Source organism: Spea bombifrons, chromosome 12 (assembly GCF_027358695.1).
Source record: "Spea bombifrons isolate aSpeBom1 chromosome 12, aSpeBom1.2.pri, whole genome shotgun sequence".
Classification (NCBI taxonomy): Eukaryota; Metazoa; Chordata; class Amphibia; order Anura; family Pelobatidae; genus Spea; species Spea bombifrons.
In genome coordinates, this window is record NC_071098.1 from 19,833,294 (window position 1) to 19,855,894 (window position 22,601).

The 22,601-nt window shown below is 41.8% G+C and overlaps 1 protein-coding gene across 6 annotated transcripts in view; it reads right to left on the minus strand.

The window, feature by feature from the left end:
• Positions 1–19,105, minus strand: part of EPN1 (epsin 1) — a 181,236-nt gene extending 162,131 nt beyond the window's left edge. For 3 of the 6 annotated variants that reach the window (XM_053452583.1, XM_053452582.1, XM_053452580.1), the window contains exons 1-2: positions 18,883–19,105; positions 4,006–4,418 (exon numbers count right to left, since the gene is read on the minus strand). In XM_053452583.1, coding sequence (XP_053308558.1) covers positions 4,006–4,233 — 228 coding nt within the window. In that variant the 5' untranslated portion in view covers positions 4,234–4,418; positions 18,883–19,105. The remainder of the gene's footprint in view (positions 1–4,005; positions 4,419–18,882) is intronic. The other 3 variants (XM_053452581.1, XM_053452584.1, XM_053452579.1) reach the window with 1 other exon arrangement.
• Between the last annotated feature and the right edge of the window lie 3,496 nt (positions 19,106–22,601).

Sequence of the window (22,601 nt, forward strand, 5' to 3'; positions counted from 1 at the left end):
CCAAACCGGGCCCTGGTGCCAAAAAGGTTGGGGACCGCTGTCATAAGGAGGAGTGCTGACAAGCTCCAGACTGTTGTACCCTATGCAAATGATTCCCAGAGTCCAGGTGTCTCAAGATATTAGAGCAGTTTCAGCAAAAAATGCGTGTCACCAGTAGCTTTTTACAACAGAACTTTTAGTTCTTTCCCAAACAAATCTTTCCAAGAGAAGGGGATCCCACACAAATGGTGCTCGGAAGTTGAGTCTTCTGATCGGGACTTGAGCCATAGAGCTCTTCTAGAGACCACTGATAGGGCAGTGGCCCTAGCACCCATACGGACGGATTCCATAGCTGAATTGCAGAAAAACGAAGCCGCACTGTTCATATCCAAAATGCCACGGAGAATATCTACTCCTGCACTACCCAGGATATCATCAATTTGTTGAAGCCACAAACAGATAGCTCTGGCCACTTAAGCAGCCGCAATGCCTGGTTTGAAAATAGCCGCTGAGGCCTCAAAAGTCCTCTTAGCTGCCCCTTCAGTCTTCCTGTCCATGGGATCTGGAAAATGAGAGGAATCTTCCAAGAGAATAGCAGATATTCTGTGGCCCTGGCCACTGGAGCATCTATTTTGGGAGCAAAACAGAGCTCAGGGAAATCATCTGGGAAAGGAAACAATCTGGAAACTCTTCTGGAGATAGTTTCTAGAGCTTTCCAGTGGTCAATAATAGATTTTAAGGTTTTATGGACTGGAAAGGCCTTAGGCTTCTTAAAAGAACCTTGAAAAAACGGGAGAGGAACAGCTGCAAGTGAAAACAGACCAAGTCCAGAGCGGCTCTCACTGCAATAACCAGCTTGTTCACCTCCTCTACAGGAAACAAATAGGTCACTTCAGAAAGCTTCCCTTCTTCCGGAGATTTGGGTTCCTCCAGGTGCCAGTCCCTAGGTAGAGTATCAGGACAAGAGGTTTTAGCCTGGGAAAAAGAATCCAAAACAGATGATCTCATGTGCTGAAAAGTGGAGTGGAACTCAGCCTTTATCCATTCCTGAAAATCAGGTGATCTGGCATTTCTTTACCAAACGTTTACCGGCATTCGTACCTGCATACATTCAAAGGATCGGTAAGCAGGAAGTCATGCTGCTGGGGGAAATCGAGGCTGATCTCCCTGTGTAGCGAGAAAGTTACACTGTAGCCGAGTGTGCAGCCGAATGTATGGTATTGGCATGTGTGTGTTATTGTAAGGTGTTCATGAGCATACAATTAGTATGTGTGTTAGTTTACACAGATCAGCCATAACATTATGGCCAACTGCCGAAAACTGTATTGGATCCCCTTTTGTCGCCATAAGACTCCACTAGATCTCTGAAGGTGTGCTGTGGTATCTGGCACCAATACATTAGCAGCAGATACTTTAAATCCTGTAAGTTGTGAAGTGGGGCCTCCATGGATGCATCCTGGTGCCAAGTATGCCCCAGGTAAGCAACGCACCTGGCCATCCACGTGATGTAAAAATAATAATAAAAAAAAAGACCAGGCCACCTCTATTGCTCCATGGTCCAGATCTTATGCTCATGCACCCATTGTAGGCACAAACTGATGCACAGTGTGTTCTGACACCTTTCTATCAGAACCAGCATTAACTTTTCCAGCAATTTGAGCTACAGTAGCTCGTCTGTTGGATTTGACAAGGGCCAGCCTTCACTCCCCACAAATGCATCAATGAGCTTTGGCTGCCCGTGATCCTGCCGCCAGTTCACCACTCTTCCTTCCTTGGCCACCCAACAAGAGCGATGCTTGTTGATACTTTGACCCAGTCATCTAGCCATCACATTTTGGCTCGTCTCTCAGATCCTTATACTTGTCCATTTTTCCTGCTGCACATCAACTTTGAGGACCAATTGTTCACTTGCTGCCTAATATATCCCATCTACTGACAGGAAGATTATTAATGTCACTTCACCTGTCAGTGGTCATACTGTTAAGGCTGATCGATGTATGGTGTTAGTGTTTTGCTATTAGTGTATATGTGTGGATGTCAGCGTCAGGTGTTAAAATGTGTGTGTGTGTGTGTCTCACACTCTCTCTCAGGGGTGAGCCTAGGGTTAGAGGAGGAGGAGGAGGGAGGAGGGGAGAACGGATGTGCGCTGTACAGGGACACAGCATCACGTGACACATGCAAGCATAAACAGACATTTTTTTTAAATGGCTTAATATTTTTGCTCTTATCTGTGAGATCTTTATTAAATGGATAATCATTGATATATTTGCCAGATATTTCATGTACTGATCAATGTTTCATTACAAGGTTTGCGATTCAAATTATATATATATATATATATATATATATATATATATATATATATATATATATATTTTATGAGTAGGGCTGCAACTAACGATTATTTTCATAATCGATTAGTTGGCCGATTAATCGGATAAAAAAAATGAATGTAAATTTTTCATTTATTTAAAATAATTTAATAAACAAATGATGTTAAATACAAACAGCAGAATAAAAAAAAAAAAACTTTGATAAAATGCATTTCTTGTCTTTATTTCCCAACCAGGCCCCCCAATTGATGCACATTTGAGCCCAGGCTTGCCACGCTGCCTCCCAGACATGCCACGCTGCCTCCCACATATGCCACTCCACGCTGCCTGCCACATATACCACGCTGCCTCCCACATATACCACTCCACGCTGCCTCCCACATATGCCACTCCACCCCCACATATGCCACTGTGCCTGATACGCCTTATACCCCCTGATACACCACTCCATCCTCCCCAGACATGCCACACTGCCTCCCAGACATGCCACGCTGCCCTCCCCACATATGCCACCCCACTCTACCCCCAGATATGCCACTGTGGCCCCAGATATGCCTTATACACCCTGATACACCACTCCATCCTCCCCAGACATGCCACACTGCCCTCCCCACATATGCCTTATATAATGTATATGTAATATGTAATATGTAATGTATACTCCAGATGTCACTCTGTCCTCCCCAGATATGCCCAATATCTCATAGTCCCCTCATAGAGTCACAGACCCGTTCGCATCACACTGACACCATACTTTTATAAATAAGTACTGGGTTAATCTTCACGGCCCCCAGGATTTAGATTCCCCTTTATCTCTAACTGCACCTTAAGTTAACTTTATTAAAATTAATCAAATTAACCCTCAGTCCTCATCATTAAATTAACCCTAAACACCCCATATTAACCACAGCATCCCCTATATTAACCCTAAACACCCCATATTAACCATAACTGCCCCTAAATTAACCCTAAACACCCCATTAACCATAACTGCCCCTAAATTAACCCTAAACACCCCATTAACCATAACTGCCCCTAAATTAACCCCCACCTCCCCTAACTTTCAGTAGCCCAAATATTAATTTTATACTTACAGTTAGATGAGTGTCACAGCCATGTGGTTCTGGCCTTCTGGGAGAAGGAAGGGGGCGGGGCCAGTTGTCACAGTGATTACAGGGAGGGACTGGTAAGTAGGAGCTGCTGCTGTGAGTCACTCAAACGGATTATATAATGAGGGGTATTTTTCAGAGCGTTTGCTTTGAAAAAACCCTCATTTTATAATTGATAATAATCGATTCAATTAATCGATAATGAAATTCGTTGGCAACGAATTTCATTATCGATTATCGATTTTATCGATTAGTTGTTGCAGCCCTAATTATGAGATATCCATCTTTAGAATGAGACGATTAATTGTATGTATAATTTATATTAAGGGGGCATATGATGGTGAAGCATCACCTTAGACACCAGGGAAAGGGGAGATATGACCAAACCTTTAAATATATGAAAAAAGCATGATTTAAAAAACTAGCTTCTAACTGTATGGCAGTTCACATATAAATAATATGAAAGCAACTTTACTGTTAGAAAGAAAGTAATTAGTAAGTAGTGTGGAAATGCATTATGAGGGTTCTGAAACCTAAGGTTTTTTGTTTTTTTTTGCACTAATGCATAATTTCATAAAACTTACTTTATAAACGTGTCGCCAGTTTTTGCCATGGTCATTAAGTCGTTTCCATATCATGCTCATGATTTCTGAGAATGCCACAACATTGTAGGTGAGATCAGCAATCTCTGACATAAGAGAACTGGATGGTCCCCATGGGTCATTTGATGTGGCCTCTCTCACTTTGATTTCTGCCTCTGAATAATTATGTACAATATTTTTCATTTGACGACGTAGTGAAGAGGTAGACATGTTTGGCCCAGATCACAGGCCTGCCTGTACGCAATTAGTAATTCAAGAAAAGGTCTTTGCAGGTAACTGTATTCCGATTTTTCAGGATACCTAAATACAACCACCTTTGCTTAAAAGCAAAAGAATGCCTTCATGAGGTGTCCGTAAGTATTATGTTCTGCCATTTTAATCCACTGGTGATGCACCTGAAACATAAAAAGTATATGTAAATTGCAAAGTAACACATTTAATGCTAAATAATATTGGCAATTTTTGTTTTGCATGAGTATACTGATTAAATCAGGTTAATCTAATTAAATGGTCAAAACCTTTTTGAAGCTTAGATTTTACAGTTTAGCATGCTTTATAAATCTAAGTAATAGTGCTTACAAATTGAGATCTACGCGTGTATATTACAAACTTTTTTTTTCTTAAATATTTATTCATTTTCAAAAACAAACAAAAATGACATTATGATAATTATGATAATGACAGTTATCACAAATAACTAAGATAGCAAAACACTAAGTTAGCTATAAACCATTTTGCTCCATCTATTTAAAGTGCATAAAATTCTTTATAAAATATTCTGTCTATTCTTAAAACACAAATATACATAGTAAAATTCACATATTACCATACATCCCATTGTACAGCGCTACGGGATTTGATGGCGCTATATAAAACAATAACAACAACTCTGGTATGCTAGGTAATTCTTATGGAGCGAATAGCAAAAAACAAACAAACTTGATAGAGTCTGGATCGTCAACCTAATTAATATGGGTACTTGTGTCCGAGTCTAATTATTTTAAAACCTGACCAATATCTATCATTTCACAATCTTTATTTTGTTTAGGCAAACAAAATAGGTTTTTTTCAGAGATATAGTTATTTGGGAAAAATCTAGAGCTGCAACTAACGATTATTTTAAGAATCGATTAGTTGGCCGATTTCTTTTTCGACTAATCGATTAATCTGATTAAAAAAATTCATTTTTTTTTTAATTTAAAATAATGTAATAAAAAACTTACAATTTACACTTTCATCTCTTTATCACAATGGCATTTCTCTATTCACCTTAATTTACTGACATAATAATAAAAGCTACAAGAACCCAAACAGTGTTTCTCAAACTAGGTTTTAATACATTATTAGTAAATATTAACTCATATGTTAACTATTTGTCATATTTAATAAAAACTATGAGAAAAAAGCCTTGTTTATATTTTCTATCATTTACCAAACTGCCCCCAGTTATGCACATCTGACCCCCAGCTTACCACTCTGCCCCAGATATGCCTTATACCTCTTATATGCCAGAGATTCCACTGTGCCCCCCGATATGCCACTGTGCCCCTGATATGCCATATTCTCCTTATATGCCAGTGATATGCAACTGAGCCCCCTGATATACCTTTTACCCCCAGATTTGTTTTATGCCCCCCTGATATGCCTAATATCGATGTCTTATACCCCCTATATGGCACTGAGCACCCTGATATACCTTTTACCCCAGATATGTTTATGCCCCCCTGATATGCCTAATATCCATATGCCTTATACCCCCTATATGCCCTAAAAATTCATAATACCCCCCATACACCACTATAACTCACCCATACACCACTCTGGCTCCTCCCCCTCCCATACACCACTCTGGCTCCTCCCCCTCCCAAACACCACTCTGGCTCCCCCCCCTCCCATATACCACTCTGCCTCCTCCCCGCCCATACATCACTTTGGCTCCTCCCCTCCCATACATCACTTTGCCTCCTCCCCCTCCCATATACCACTCTGCCTCCTCCCCCTCCCATATACCACTCTGCCTCCTCCCCTCCCATACTTCACTTTGGCTCCTCCCCCTCCCATACTCCACTCTGCCTCCTCCCATACACCACTCTGGCTCCTCCCCCTCCCTTACTCCACTCTGGCTCCTCCCATACATCACTTTGCCCCCCCCTCCCATACTCCACTCTGCCTCCTGTGAACCTCCGTTTCTGACAAGACACCAGGCAGCCGGGTAGAGAGGCAGAGTGGCGTATGAGAGGGGGAGGAGCCAGTGTGGTGTATTGGAGGGTGGCTCCCATCCACCCCTCTGACTCCTCCCCCCTCCCATACACCGCTCTGCCTCTCTACCCAGCTCCGTTACTGAAGGCACTTTCATTGCAGCTTCATAGAAGCCACAGTGTAAGTGAAGGGCAGTAACGGAGTCTGTCTGTGCGATGCAGACCCTCACCGGCTGTCAGAGAGGATGATTCTCTGTCAGCCGGTGGGGGTCTGCATCGCACAGACAGACTCCGTTACTCACCTTCACTTACACTGAGGCTTCTATGAAGCTGCAGGGAAAGTGCCTGTCAGTAACGGTGCCGGGTAGAGAGGCAGAGTGATGTATGGGAGGGGGGAGGAGGCAGATGGGAGGGGGAGAGAGACGGAAGTGAGAGACCCGCCGACAGTGAGGGGAATCCAGGTCCCCTGCAGCGTTGAGGGGGATCTGGATTCCGGTGTTATAATCCGATCTCTGTTTGAGGTCGGATTATATAAGGAGAGGAGTTTTTCAGAGCATTTGCTCTGAAAAAAAAAAACCTCTTTTTATAATCGATAAAAATCGATCCGATTAATCGATGATGAAATTCGTTGACAACGATTTTCATTATCGATTATTATCGATTTTATCGATTAGTTGTTTCAGCCCTAGTAGACATTGTTCATAAATAAATGATCATTAAGACATATTAATAGGCTTCAATGATAGGGAAAGGAGTTTCCCTGACCTTAAGTATGGAATGAAGGATTTGCTGAACAGGCATTCTATAGACAGGATAGTAACTTGTTAATGCATGGTATAATTGTAACTGTAAAAGGGCATTACAGTATGCTTACAGTGACGACCTAAAATAGGGTTTAGACGCGTAAAGACCTTAGTAAGCATGTCTGGACACCCAGTCAGGTCAAGACCAATAGACTGAAATCATTATCCAAACCACATATAAGCAAGGCATTTGTAAGACATTGGAGAGGCATGGGAAGAGAGGTTGAGGGAAGATGTACTTGCCATCCATGGACTCTTCACGTCCCCAACACTCCCTCCCTCCTCAGGAATGCATAGGACAGATGTCATGAACTAAATTCCTCTCCAAGGTTTTGTAAGACTTATTTTGTATTATTTTTGTTATCTACTTTTTATATTCTTCCATTTTTGTTTGTATTAAATGTTTTAACCCCTTAAGGACCGGGCTCATTTTTCATTTTGTACCCTGTGGGACCGAGGCTGTTTTGACACTTTTGTGGTGCTTGTGTTCAGCTCTAATTTTCTCCTCACCCATTTAGTGTACCCACATAAGTTATATATTGTTTTTTTCAGGACAAGGTGGGCTTTCTTCAGATACCATTATTTTGATCGTATCATCTTATTTACTATAAAAAAAATAAAAAAACGGTGAAAAATTGAAAAAAAAAAACATTTTATGACTTTTATTTGAAAAATCTTTTACTCACCTAAAAAAGCAAGTAAAAAAACTAGCTAAATAGATTCTACTACTTGTCCTGAGTTTAGAAATACCCAATGTTTTTATGTTTTTTTGCTGTTTTTTGTAAGTTATAGGGCAATAAGTACAAGCAGCGTTTTATGATTTCCAAATCTTTTTTAACAAATCTGGTCAGTCTGCCTCCATCTCCTCTTTGGAACATCTTTGAAGCCGGTTAACTCAATTTAACCCATTCAAACCATATATTTTTGAAAACTAGACACCCCAGGGTATTCCAAATGCTGTTATTTTAACCCTTTCCATGCACCAATTATAGAACTACACTTTGTCAAACTTTGTAATAGTAATTTTTTTTATTTTTTTTCCACACAAATTGTACTTTAGTTATAGATATACAGGTTCTGGTATATGTCACTATCAAACAACACCCCAATGTGTGTTCAGGAACATCTCCTGAGTACAGCGATACCCCACATGCATGGGTTTGTCAGATTGTTTGGCTGGTAAAAAGGCTACTTTTGGGGCATGCGTAATTCAGGTGGTCATTTGGTCATTCTGCCTCCATCTCCTCTTTGGAACATCTTTGAAGCCAGTTAACTCAATTTAACCCATTCAAACCATATATTTTTGAAAACTAGACACCCCAGGGTATTCCAAATGCTGTTATTTTAACCCTTTCCATGCACCAATTATAGAACTACACTTTGTCAAACTTTGTAATAGTAATTTTTTTATTTTTTTTTCCACACAAATTGTACTTTAGTTATAGATATACAGGTCCTGGTATATGCCACTGTCAAACACCCCCCAATGTGTGTTCAGGAACATCTCCTGAGTGCAGTGATACCCGACATGCATGGGTTTGTCGGGTTGTTTCAGATTTAAAATGCCACATTTGGGAAGTGCGCTTTTTTCTCCATTTTGGTCAGTCTGTACCTATGCCCTATCTTTGAGCTAGGCCACTCCAATTTACCCCATCAGCCATTTTTTTTTTATATTAGACACCCCTTGGGTATTTGAAGTGCTTTTATTTTAACTCTTTGTTGAGATTTTTGAGAAATTTTAGCACTTGCTCAAAATAATAAACTTTATTTTTTAATTTTATTTTATTTTTTTAATATTTTTTTTACACATTTTGCTGGTACTGGAGCGGTCACAGCCCACCCAGAGGTAAGTGTTTGGTGTCGCTGGATGTCTCCTGATCAAGGCATTCCAGCGACACCATTTAAGTTTAGGAGGCGATCGTTGATCGCCTCCTAAACGCTTTTAAAACGTCCGCCGCCATACAATGTATGGCGGCTGTTGACGCCCCGGGGAGGGGCCAGACATGGCCCCCGATGCCGATCTCGGCCTTGCTGAATGCCTCGACATCGAGGCATTGCAGCAAGGCCGTTTAAGCGAATAAAGTGATCCTTGATCACTTTCTAAGCTTATTTAATTTTTTGACGGTTCAGGACCGTCAAAGGTCGTTTAGTGACCTTCTTGTCATGACGGCAAAGGTCACGAAGGGGTTAACTTTACTTGCATCTAAGCAACTCTGCCTATTTTCGACGCCTACACATATATATGTGTTTTCCAATATTAAGTTTGTGTTGGCCCCATATTTATTACAGGCATCAAGTAGGCTCTTAGGGCATCTATTCTGCCTCACCAAGAAAGTTCCACATGTCTCCATTCGTTCAATAATTTATTGGCAAGTCTCAATGTATGTACAGTAGAAAATTTACATAAACTATTTTGTTTATCGAATCAAGAATGGTTATTCCTAGCTCCTCTCTGCATAATGCAACACATCTATCACTCGTCTAACATTGTTAGACGAATCCTGACCTGGAATAAGTCCACTCTGGTCTTTATGTATTATGGTATGTAGAATTGGTTTTAATCTTTTGGCCAATATTATTGAGTACAATTTAATATCCACATTAATAAGGGAAATTGGCCCATGGTTCGTAATTATTTCAGGCTGTTTTTCTGACTGGCGTATCAGAATGATATTCTGCTAGAAGACCCCCCCACCCAGTGCAATCTCCCCAAATGTTTTCAGAAGATACCACACAATCTCGGTTTTAAAGGTCTTGTAAAATAAGTGGGAAAGTCCTTCTGGGCCAGGTGATTTATTTTTTAACAAGTCTGTCCATTGCCCATTCCAACTCCTTCCTCTCCAATGGTTTATATATAGTTTTTGATCCTCTGATATAACAGGGAGCCGCGCTGTTCTTAAATTATCCACTTCCTACGTCATGCCACGGCATGAGTAACTGCGGCTCCATTAACCACTTAATGACAATTGCCGGTTCTGGCACGGCACGAAAAAAAAGTCGATTATGACAAATGACGTGCCAGAACCGGCACGTCTTTAAACGGGTGCAGAAAGCGATCTACGTTCGCTTTCTGCACCCAAACGGCGTTGCTGTAATGCCTCGACCTCGAGGCATTCAGCAACGCCACGATCGGTACCAGGGGCCATGTCTGGCCCCTCCCCGGGGCGTCAACAACCGCCATACATTGTATGGCGGCGGACGCCCGTTTTAAAAGCGTTTAGGAGGCGATCAACGATCACCTCCTAAACTTAAATGGTGTCGCTGGAATGCCTCGATCAGGAGGCATCCAGCGACACCAAAAACTTAGCTGCCGGTGATCCGCAGCTGCCGGTGATCTTCGCCATCTGCAAGATGGCGGCGGCCCAGGAAAAAAAACAATAAAGTTGAAAAAGTTCGCTAGACGGTCTCAGACCCTCTAGAGAACTCTGGCTCCACTTGCAGGTTGAATACAGGTACTGCATTCAACCATGCAAGTCAATGGAGCCCAGTTTTCTAATCACAGTGTGATTAGTAAAAATAAATTAAAAAATAAAATTAATAATAATTAGAAAAAAATTGTAAACAAAACAGTAAAATGTAAAAATAATTTCCCACTGATGTCACTATCAGGGGAACCTTCAAGTTGAAAAAAAAAATTAATTTTTTTTTTAAAAAAGGCAAAAAAAATAAAATATATATATATAAAATATATTTGTGAGCAAGTCCTAAAATTAGCACATTAGCTTAAAACAATTCTCGCATGGAGAGAGTTAAAATACTGGCATATTAAATGCCCATGGGGTGTCTACTTTTAAAAAAGGTATGATTTGATGGGGTAAATTGAATTGGCCGGGTTCAACAAGGTCCCAATTAACACGGGGGGAAGGATGGCCACACATCTAATTTCCAATTAGAAAAATGCACACATACCAAATGTGGCCTTTTAGTTCCCCCCAAAATGACAAACCCATGCATATGGGGTATCACTGTACTCAGGAGATGTTGCTGAACACATATTGGGGTGTCGTGTGACAGAGGCATATACCAGGCGCTGTAAATTCATACATAACATAGGTGTGTGGGGGAAAAATACACACAAAAGAATACTACTGCAAACTTTGAAAAAATTCTGGTGGTAAAATGTGTGCATGCAAAGAGTTAAAATACCAGCATTTAAAATACCCTGGTGTGTCTAGTTTTCAAAAATATATGGTTTTGTTGGGCACACTGAAATGGCCCGGCTCAAAGATGTACCAAATAGGGCATGGGCAGTTGATCGCCAAACGTCAAAGTTCAACATTGAAAATGCGCATGCCCCAAATGTGGCCATTTTGCCCCCAAACAGCCAGGCAAAATCATTCATGTGAGGTATCGCTGTACTCAGGAGATGTTGGTAAACACATATTGGGGTGTTTTATGATAGTGACATATACCAGAACCTGTTTATTCATACCTGAAGTAAAATGTGTGTGAAAAAACAAATGCAAACAAATTTCTACCATAAAGTTTGACAAAGGCTGATGGTAGAAATAGTGCTTGGAAAGGGTTAAAATACTAGCATTTGGAATACCCTGGGCTGTCTAGTTTTCAAAAATACATGACTTGATGGGGTAAATTGCGTTGGCCGGCTTCAAAGATACCCGAAATGGCACATGGGGGGAAGAATTACCAGATTTGGAAAAATGGCTTTGAAATAGCAAAACGCTACCTGTACTTATTGCCCCATAATGTGTAGAAAAAAAAAAAAGAAAAAAAACATAAAAACATTGGGTATTTCTAAACTCAGGACAAATAGTAGAATCTATTTAGCAGTTTTTTCATTACCTTTTATAGATGAGTAAAAGATTTTTCAACTAAAAGTTAGAAACAGTCCATTTTTTTCTAAATGTTTCACCATATTTTATACTTTTTTTAATAGTAAATAATATGATACAATCAAAACAATGTCATCTAAAGAAAGCCCTTCTTGTCCTGAAAAAAACAATATATAATGTGTGTGGGTTCAGTAAACGGGAAATAAGAAAATTACAGCTAAACACGAGCAGCGCAGAAATGTTAAAACGGCCATTGTCACAAAGGGTACAAAAAGTAAAATCAGCCTTTGTCACGAAGGGGTTAAAGTTTGTTTACACCTTTCCTTTTGGAGCCAGAACCCAAAATAAAACTTGGATTACCCCATGCTGGGTATTGTCACTTTGGACAGGAAGGGATTCCTGTGGAAGAGTGAAGGGCCAGACATCCTGGCTACATCTCCCTGGGGTGTGGAGACAGGGTATCAAGGGACACAGGGTAAAATTATTGAATGCATAATGTCCAAAATATGATGGGTGCATAACTTTTGGGCCCCATCGTACATTGCATCCTTATGCCTGCGATGTGCTGGTTTCAGGGAGACCAAACTCGCCATGCAGGCATGACCATAACAAGTGCTATGCGAAAGTGTCCTTGTGCCAACTGATACAGGTGTGGAGTTTAGTAGGAAAATGATCACTGTGAGGTTGTTGGCTCCTCAGTCTGGTTGCAGCTTGCTGTCCAAGGGTTAAATGGGAGGAGGTTAAATTGCACCTCCCCCAACACATTAATAAGGTTTTGGTAGCAGTATAAACTGCTTTGTGTGCCCACTGTGTAGGAGGTGAGAGTAGGTTCTCACCCTATTGAGAGTGTGCCTTGACGTGGCGGGTGAGCTTAATTATGCTTTGGCCAATTCATATAACCAAAACCTCTCATTTATATTACGTTTATATATTTGTTGCCAACTTTATTAGGGTGATAAGCGCAGACAGTATTTTATTTTTTGTATACATTGTACAGCCAACACACTGTATTTGCAGCATGCTCACACTGTTTGGTAGGCCTCATATTATACATTTGTATTATTTGAGCCTGAGACTAGCTTAGCGCACCAACATTTTTCTTTTCCTTGTGCCAAGTGATACAAGTGTGGAGTTTGGTAGGAAAATGATCACTGTGACCCATTTCATACTCAGGATTAAACATTTTTAATCAGTTCTGTCTTTGTTCTCAAATCGAATTCAGCCTAGAGATAGCCTTTTGTATACATTCATACATACATGTATTTTTTACACTGGGAGTTTTGGGGGTCATTGGTTGGGGTTGGTGGTTGATTGGTCACTTTCCCCGCAGGGCACCAAACGCACCGGAAGTCTGGTTGGCGTTTAACCCTCATTATACCCATACTCCCACGTCACGGTATGGCCGATAACCCTGCCCGTGACATCCTCTACATTAGTTCTGTCTAGTGTAGTATATAGATTTGAGTAATAATTTCTAAACGCTTCCGCTACATCTGGAGTCAGAGTTCTTCCTACTATTATAATTTTATTAATTCCCCTTGTTTTATAATCCGTTTAGTCTGACTCACAGCAGCAGCTCCTACTTACAGTTCCTCCCTGCAGTCACTGCCGATTGGCCCACCCACTTCCTTCTTCCAGTTCCTCCCTGCCGATTGGCTGCAAGGAGGGACAGGGAGAAGGGGGTGGGGCGGATTAAAGTGATGATTGGCCCCGCCCATTTCCTATACCGTCTACATGGCTCAAGAACTCATCTAACTGGCGAGTATAAAATTCATATTTTGGCTGCTGAAAGTTAGGGGCAGTTATAGTTAATGGGGTGTTTAGAGTTCATTGTGGTTGATGGGGTCTTCAGGGTTAATTTAGGGGCAGTTGTGGTTGATGGGGTCTTCAGGGTTAATTTAGGGGCAGTTGTGGTTGATGGGGTGTTTAGCGTGGCAAGCCAGGAAGCAGATGTGCATAACTGCAGGTTGAAAAATAAAGGAAATAAAAACAAAATATTTTTCTCAATCATAGCTTTTATTAAAAAAACAATCGTTCACATAGCTTACACGAATTAACATTCACTGGTAAAACTTTTTTCCTACGGGGTCGTCTTATATTCAGGCTTTCCTTTTTTTCATAAATTAAAGTTTAGATTTTGGGGGGTCGTCTTATAATCAGGGTCATATACCGTATTTTCCGGCATATAAGACGACTTTTTAACCCGTGAAAATCTTCTCAAAAGTCGGGTGTCGTCTCATACGCCGGGTACTGAAACTCACCAAGCCGGACGATTCCCCACGAAGCTGTAGCATATCTCTAGGGGAGGGGCGAGCGGAGAAGCCGCCTCCCCTGGGCCGGTCTTCAGGGCCACGCCGAGGTAGGTGCAAGATCGTGATCGCCCCAACTAGCCCTGATCAGCGATGAGCAGGGCTGGTTGGGGAGATCACGACCTCCCTCTAACTAGCCCAACATTAGGGAGCTCGAGGTCTGGCACTTCAGACCTCGGCTTCTGTGCTCCCTAATCACTAATCACGTGACTTCACTGGGTTCCTGTGTCGCCGCGATGGATCAAGAGACGCTGCTAAACAACACAGAAGCAGCAGGTCCCCTTTCCGGTAAAAAAAAAAGAAAAAGGTGGGCAATTGGTAATGGAGGAGAGCCTGTTTTCACCAACACAGAGGCAACACCAGAGAGCCTGTTTTTACCATCACAGAGACATCAAGGCTCCAAGGAAGTATGGCATGATACTCTGTTTTATCCCTTTTATTTATTTTTTTTAATTATGTTCTTGTACTATTTATGTCTGTCTCTTTTTATATGCATTTTTGTGTAACAGCACTGTGACCCATTTCATACTCAGATTAAACATTTTTAAATCAGTTCCGTCTTTGTTCTCTAATCAAATTCAGCCTAGAGATAGCCTTTTGTATACATATATGTATGTCAGGGCTTGACAAATTTGTTGTGAATCTAGGCGCCAGGTAAAAAAGTTAGGAGCCAGTATTTTTTTAAACTAACAGTTGGTCAGGAGTGACCTGATCATCATCAGCCCACTTACTAAACTCACAGCATTTGACCTGGAAGCACACTGGACTTTCAGGTCAGTGCTGTTTTTTTTTTTAATTAACTCTTTTTTTTAATTTTTTTAACTCTTTCAATGCTGATGTTCCATTGGAGCACAGCATTGACTGATATTTAGTCCCCACAAGCTTGTGGGGACAAATGTTAACCCCTGCAATGCCACGAATGAGTCATACACAATTGTGGCATTGAAGGGGTTAACGCTGCACTGTCGCTCTCAGGGAGCGATCAGGCAGCAGGAGGGTGTTGGGGCTGGTCTCCACACTCATGTGGAGACCGAAGAAGCCTCTCCCCTGTCCCTGAAGCTGCCTCTGGCAGCTGGGACTCAATTGCTGGTCTATAGACCAGACATTGCAGGGGGGGGGGGTCTTTGGTGACTGCTGTAGGCTTCCATGCCTACAGGAGTCATCAAAGGGCTTGTGGGGGCTCGTTTTTGCTGTTGCTGGTCTGCCTGGGCTTCCAGGCAGACCACCAGCAGCAGAGCCCCGTACAAAACGGGAATTAACCCCTAAATGCCGCATTGAAGGGGTTAACGCTGCACTGTCGCTCTCATGGAGCGATCAGGCAGCTGGGGGGTGTTGGGTCAGGTCCCCACACTTGTGTGGGGACCCAATCAACACACAAACCCCCTCCCTCCCTGAAGCTGCCTGTGGCAGCTGAAAACACGATTGCTGCTTTTGCAGCAACCGCGTTTTCAGCCTACTGGATCACTCCGTGGGAGTGATCTCAGGCTCGGGGGCGGGCTCTGAGTGGCTGTGCTGTCTGCCCAGACTCCTGGGCAGACAGCAACAGCAGCGCCCCCGTGTGGTGACTCAGCCTCTTACATCCACAATTTTTTCTGGATGTAAGAGGCTGACAAAACCTAGGCGCCAGGAGAAAATTCTCTGTCGCCATGGCGACCTGGCGCCTGGGATTTGTCAAGCCCTGATGTATGTCACGTTACTAAGTGGTTAACTACATAGATATCAGTTAGAGGATTGTGTATATATCACAGTCCAATTGTTTATATAGACAGACACCCGGTGTCACGGATCTGGATAGTCCATCCAACTACCTCCGCTGATTTGTGTTCCCTTAGCCTGGGACAACACTCTTTTCCCCAGTTCTTAGTGGTGGCATCGTGTTTTACAGTGGGAGTTTGGGGGCGACTGATTGGGGTTGGTGGTGGTTACTTGGTGCCCTGCGGGGAAAGTGACCAAACGCACCGGAAGCCTGGTTGGCATTTAACCCTTGTTACACCCACAGTCCCATGTCACGGCACGCCGGATAGCCCTGTCCGTGGCAGAGAGTTTTGGAGTATGTCATCAAACTAACTCAGGACCAGACCAGTTGGAGTCTGGTACCTGGTTAGTCTACTTCTGGGGTGGGAGAGAAACATACTCAAGCATCCAGTCTTGGCTAATGTTTCATGAGGGGAAGGCGCTTATAGCAGGCAACATTCTGACACCAGCAGATACCAAGAAAGCTGTTCAGTGGGCGGAGTAGCCGAGGAAGTCGGCTTTAGTGGATATACCAAGATGGGGCACAGAGATCTCTTACACGTGTACACCGATCAGCCATAACATTATGACCACCTGCCTAATATTGTGTAGGAACGGACTCAACTAGACCTCTGAAAGTGTGTTGTGGTATCTGGCACCAAGAACCTTTTCAGCTCCTTGGATGGGACTTATTTGTCCAGTACATCCCACAGATGCTTGATTGGAATAAGATCTGGGGAATTTGGAGGCCAAGTCAACATATTGAACTCGTTGTTGTGTTCCTCAAAAGCATTGCTGAACAATTTTTGGATTGTGGCAGGGTGCATTATCCTGCTGAAAGAGGCCAATGCCATCAGGGAATACCATGTCCACTCAAAATATCATCCACATGAATGGCAGGACCCAATGTTGTCGAGCAGAACAATGCCCAAAGTATTACACTGCCTCCGCTGGATTGGCTTTTTCCCAAAGTATATTACAGTGTTATGTGTTCTCCAGGTAAACAATACACATGCACCTGGTCATCACCATGATGCAGTGGACAGAGGTCAGCATGGGCACCTTGATTGGTCTGCAGCTATGCTGCTCCATATACAACAAACTGCAATGCACCGTCTGTTCTGACAACTTTCTATCAGAAGCAGTATTACCTTTTTCACCAATTTAAGCTTGTCTGTTGGATTTGACCGCAAGGCCCAGCCTTGGCTCCCCTTGTGCATCAATGAGCCTTGGCCTTCAATGGACCTGTTGTCGATCCACTGCTTTTCCTTCCTTGGACCACATTTGATAGGTACTGACCACAGCAGACTGGAAACACCCTACAAGAGTTGCAGCTTTGGAAGTGCTCTGACCCAATCGTCTAGCCATTACAATTTGGCCCATTTTTCTGCTTCTAATAAATCACTGGCCACTGGAGACTGGGAGACTCTGGAGATTTTTTGATCACATGCCACCCCAGTATAATATTATTTGGGTGTAGCTGAATACCTCAAAATCAAGGCATTGCAGCAACACCAGCTAAACGAAGAAAGCGATCATTAAAAACCAAGCTCATTTAACCCCCATGACATACCATGCACGTCAGTTGTCGTTAACTGTATATTTTTCCCGTGACATGCCTGGCATGTCAACTCTCACAAAGGGGTTAATATGCATTTTTCTATCGTAGGCGTGTCAGGGACATTAGACTATCCTATGTTCTGTAGCATATTAAGCAAATAAGCCTAACTAGGTCTTAGGTTCAATCACAGAGCAGAGAAACTCAAGAAGCTTTATCCGTTTATATTGCAAATATGAAAGTCTGTTTGTGTCATATGACGATTATGCATTCCCACAAAAAGTATAAGTTAAGCAAATGCATGTTTGGGCATTGAACAGTACCTCAGCATTACGATTCTATATATAAAAGGTGCTAAACCTAACAAATGGAAGAAGACATTTTGAGTCAATCTCACCTTCACCATTTTCATTATAAGTTAATTGAACAGAAATATCTACCTCTGAATATCTTGGAGGTCACAGTACATCCGTTTTAATGCTTACCTCAGGGAAGACCCCCCCCCACAAAAAAAAACAAAAAAACTGTGGAATAAGGTAGAAAAGCTCACATATCAAGTCAATTTCCTGTCAAAGTTATCTTCCTTCTCCTTGCCCACCCTTGCAAAACGCTGTTTGTGCCAATCAACATAACAATAGGGAAAAATTATGGGTGGAGTCATCATGCAGAGGACTTGAACAAGAAGATAGCTGCTTAATATCTTTATATGATTTGGTAAGTGTCAAACAGGTTATTTAAATTGAAAAAGTAAAATGGGGCAACTCCTTTCATCTCTCCTATTAATCCACGGTATAACAACCTTTGCTACTAGGGCAACAATGTTAGACAATCCAGTATATTCCTTACTGAGCTATGAATTCTTAAAACAAATGCCTGCAGGCCCCAGGAGCCCTCAATTTATGTCAATTCAACGACTGAATCCAAACATTCAAGGCACATAACTACAGTAAACTAAATATGTATACTACACATGTATGACAAAACTGGTAACAAGCAAATGGGCTATACAACACAGAACTATGCTTTGGTATGATTCATTCAGCACTGTTCACAAGAGGAGTCACATTGGATATACAATTCACAAATTAAAAACGCAACAGTTAATCATATTTTCAAATTCCACCATAAACCTAAAGTCTGACTTATAGAATTCACATTTTGGTAAACATATCCCACAAAGCCTAAGACACATAACACCATATTGTTACACCACAGTTTGCGAGAAGGTTGTAAAATGTCAGTTATCGCTACAGTCTCAGGGGTACATGATAATGAATGAAACAACTACTCACATATTGATCTCTCTCTCTCTCTCTCTCTCTCTATATATATATACATGAAAGTATATGAACGTCCTCTGCTATGTTTTTTTTTATATCCTTTGCGACGTTCTTTTGCGCAACATTCACATGGAAATGTTAAGGAAATGTCAACATGCTATGATTTTACAGTATCGGCCTGTACCTGCGTTGACCTTTGATGTCAATTAAGGTTCAATGAATCTTTGCTTAAAAACAAAACGTAACCAGATCGTTGAACAGGTCCGACAGCTCGAGCTTCGTCCTTTCCCTTCGCAAGTTCCGGGCTTCCTTGTTCTACACAGGCCTCCTGTCCAGTGCGTTAACTGCACGGACAACAGAAACCGCCCCGGAGCTGGATTCGATTCGCCTCAGGAAGACGAAAAACCGGAACTACTGGCACTTTTGCACAGAATGACGCCGCTTCCGCCCACAATCTGACGCCAAATGCAGCCACGCCCTCACGTGATAGATATTGCACGTTTCGTATTCATTTGTGTTTTAATCAATGGTCGTAATTTAACGTAACATTTTTCAGGGCGCTTTATCTTGCAGTTAAAATGTCTCGTGTATACATTCTAGATAATGCATGGAAGTCCTCTTATTTGTTGACCATATGTAATGTTTATGTAATCAAAACAATGGCTGATGTGGTAACCCTTGAATCAGTGGTAATAAACAAGCGTACAATGTTTGGGGAAGCTATACATTAGTCATGTAAATATAACGTATAAGGCATAGTGGTTTGTGCACTCACTGAATTCCTAACATTTTAAAAATAACAAAAAATTATGTAATAACTTTAGCTTAGCCCTATGCCTATGCCATGCTTGCTTAACCCCTTCGTGACAAAGGCTGATTTTATTTTTTGTACTCTTTGTGACAATGGCCGTTTTAACATTTCTACGCTTCAGCTGTAATTTTCTTCTTTCCCGTTTAGTGAACCCATTGTTTTTTTTTCAGGACAAGAAGGGCTTTCTTTACATGACGTTGTTTTGATTGTAGCTTATTATTTACTATTAAAAAAATATTAAATATGGTGAAAAATTTAGAAAAAAATTACTTTTTATAACTTTTAGTTGAAAAATATTTTACTCATCCATAAAAGGTAATGAAAAAACCTGCTAAATAGATTCTACTATTCGTCCTGAGTTTAGAAATAGCCAATGTTTTTTATGGGTTTTTTGCTTTTTTCTACAGGTTATGGGGCAATAATAATAATAATTATTTGCCTGGCTGTTTGGGGGCAAAAGGGCCACATTTGGTGCATGTGCATTTTTCAATGTTGAACTTTTCAATGTGATCCACTGCCCATGCCCTATTTGGTACATCTTTGAGCCCGGCCATTTCAGTGTGCCAAATGAAACCATATATTTTTGAAAACTAGGCACCCCGCGGTATTTCAAATGCATGCACACATTTTACAACCAGCATTTTTTCAAAGATTGCAGTAGTATTTTTTGCGTGTATTTTTAACTACACACCTACTTTAGGTATAAATTTACAGCTCCAGGTATATGTCGCTGTCACACGACCCCAATATTCCCCAATATGTGTTCAGCAACATCCCCATGGGCATTTAATATGCCAGTGTTTTAACTCTTTCCATGCGAGAATTGTTTTAATCTAATGTGCTAATTTTAGGATTTGCTCACATAAATATTTTTTTATATAAATATTTTATTTTTTTGCCTTTTTGAAATTTTTTGGAACTTGAAGGTTCCCCTGATGGTGAAATTGTTTTTACATTTTACGGGGTTTTTTTAACATTTTTTTTCTTATTATTATAATTTTTATTTTATTTTTAATTTATTTTTACTAATCACACTGTGATTAGAAAGCTGGGATCCATTGACTTGCATGGTTGAATGCAGTACCTGTATTCAACCTGCAAGTGGAGCCTGAGTTCTCTAGCGGGTCAGGAGACCATCTTTCAACTTAGTTTTTTTTGTTTTCAAGGTGGCCGCCATCTTGCGGTTGGCGAAGTCACTCGCAGCCCTTCCTTGGGTGAGTGTTTGGTGTTGCTGAATGCCTCCTGATCGAGGCATTTCAGCAACACCAATGAAGTTTTGGAGGTGATCGTCAAAACGGGCGTCCTTCGCCATACAGTGTATGGCGGACGTTGATGCCCCTGGGAGGGGCCAGACACGGCCCCTAGTGCCGATTGCGGTGTTGCTGAATGCGTCGAGGTCGAGGCATCTTTGAAGCCGGCCAATGCAATTTACCCTCATCAAACCATATCTTCTTGAAGACTAGACACCCCAAGGCATTTTAAATGCTCGTATTTTAACCCTTTCCATGCACAAATTCTACCAGTCTTTGTTAAGCTTTGTGGTTTGCGTGTCTGTCCTGGTGTGTGTGTTTGGTGTGGCAGAGCCAATCTTGCTTAGAGTGACCACATGTCCCGGATTGCCCGGAATTGAAACGCCACCTATTTTTTTCTTTGATGCGGAGGAGAGAGAGGGGCGCCGAGTTGGCTCATGAAGTTTTCAGCAACTGCTCAGTGCCCCTCAGTCTTCTCCGCGAGGCCTCTAGCTCTGTCGCGGTGCCAGCATGATCAGCAGTAAAGCAGCGTGCACCGTGGCAGAGCAGGAAGACAGAGGCCTCGCGCTCCCACTGCAGGACTTCTGGAAGGTATGCGAACAACAAAGCGGGGAGAGAGGGTAGGTAGTGAGAAAGGGGGGAGATGGGGTAGACAGTGGGAAAAGGGGGGGTAGATAGTGAGAAAGAGGGTAGGAAGAATATTGAAATAAATAAAGAGTGAGAATGATTGAGAGAATGAATGAATTAGTGTGTGGATGAATTGTGTAAATGAGTGAGAGAATAAAATAATGTGTGTATGAATTGTCTGAATGAGTGAGTATGAATTAATGTGTGGCTGAATTGTGTGAATGAGTGAGAGTATGAATTAATGTGTGGATGAATTGTCTGAATGAGTGAGTATGAATTAATGTGTGGATGAATTGTCTGAATGAGTGAGTATGAATTAATGTGTGGATGAATTGTCTGAATGAGGGAGATAATGAATTTGTGAGAATGCATAAATGAATGTGTAAATGATTTGTGTGAATGAGTGAGAGAAAAAATGCTTGTTTGAATTAATTACGTGAATGAAAGTGTGAATTAGTGGGTGACTGTAAAAGTGTTTGTGTGTATCATAGATGTATAATTTATTTGTGGAAAGGCAAAGATCGCACAAGCAGGGTGTTTGACCCTTGGGGACCAAGATGGCACAGGCTGAGCTGTTTGGGGACAAGGATGGCAAGTCCTGTGTGTGTTATCTGGGTGCTGGTCAGGTTCTATCTGGGCAGTGTGGACGCCAGGGCTGGCTTCCACATGTGCAACCTGTGACCTATGCCTGTAATTTAGGGGGTTTTATCTTTACCTTTAATGCTGAGTTTTTATGTGATTTTCCAGTTGATCTATACCTGCAATGCAGGGCTTGTGTGTTCTGTTCATCTATACTTGCAATGCTATGTTTCCATACGTTATTATTCTATACTTGCAAATACAGGATTTCTATGTCTGATTCTATGCCTTCAGTGCTGAGTTCACATGTGAATTTCAATTGATCTATACATGAAAAGCTGGGTTTTTGTCTTAACCCCTTCGCGACCTTTGCCGGTTCAGGACCGTCATGACAAGAAGGTCACTAAATGACCTTTGACGGTCCTGGACCGTCAAAAAATTAAATAAGCTTAGAAAGTGATCAAGGATCACTTTCTTCGCTTAAACGGCCTTGCTGCAATGCCTCGATGTCGAGGCATTCAGCAAGGCCGAGATCGGCATCGGGGGCCATGTCTGGCCCCTCCCTGGGGCGTCAACAGCCGCCATACATTGTATGGCGGCTGACGCCCGTTTTAAAAGCGTTTAGGAGGCGATCAA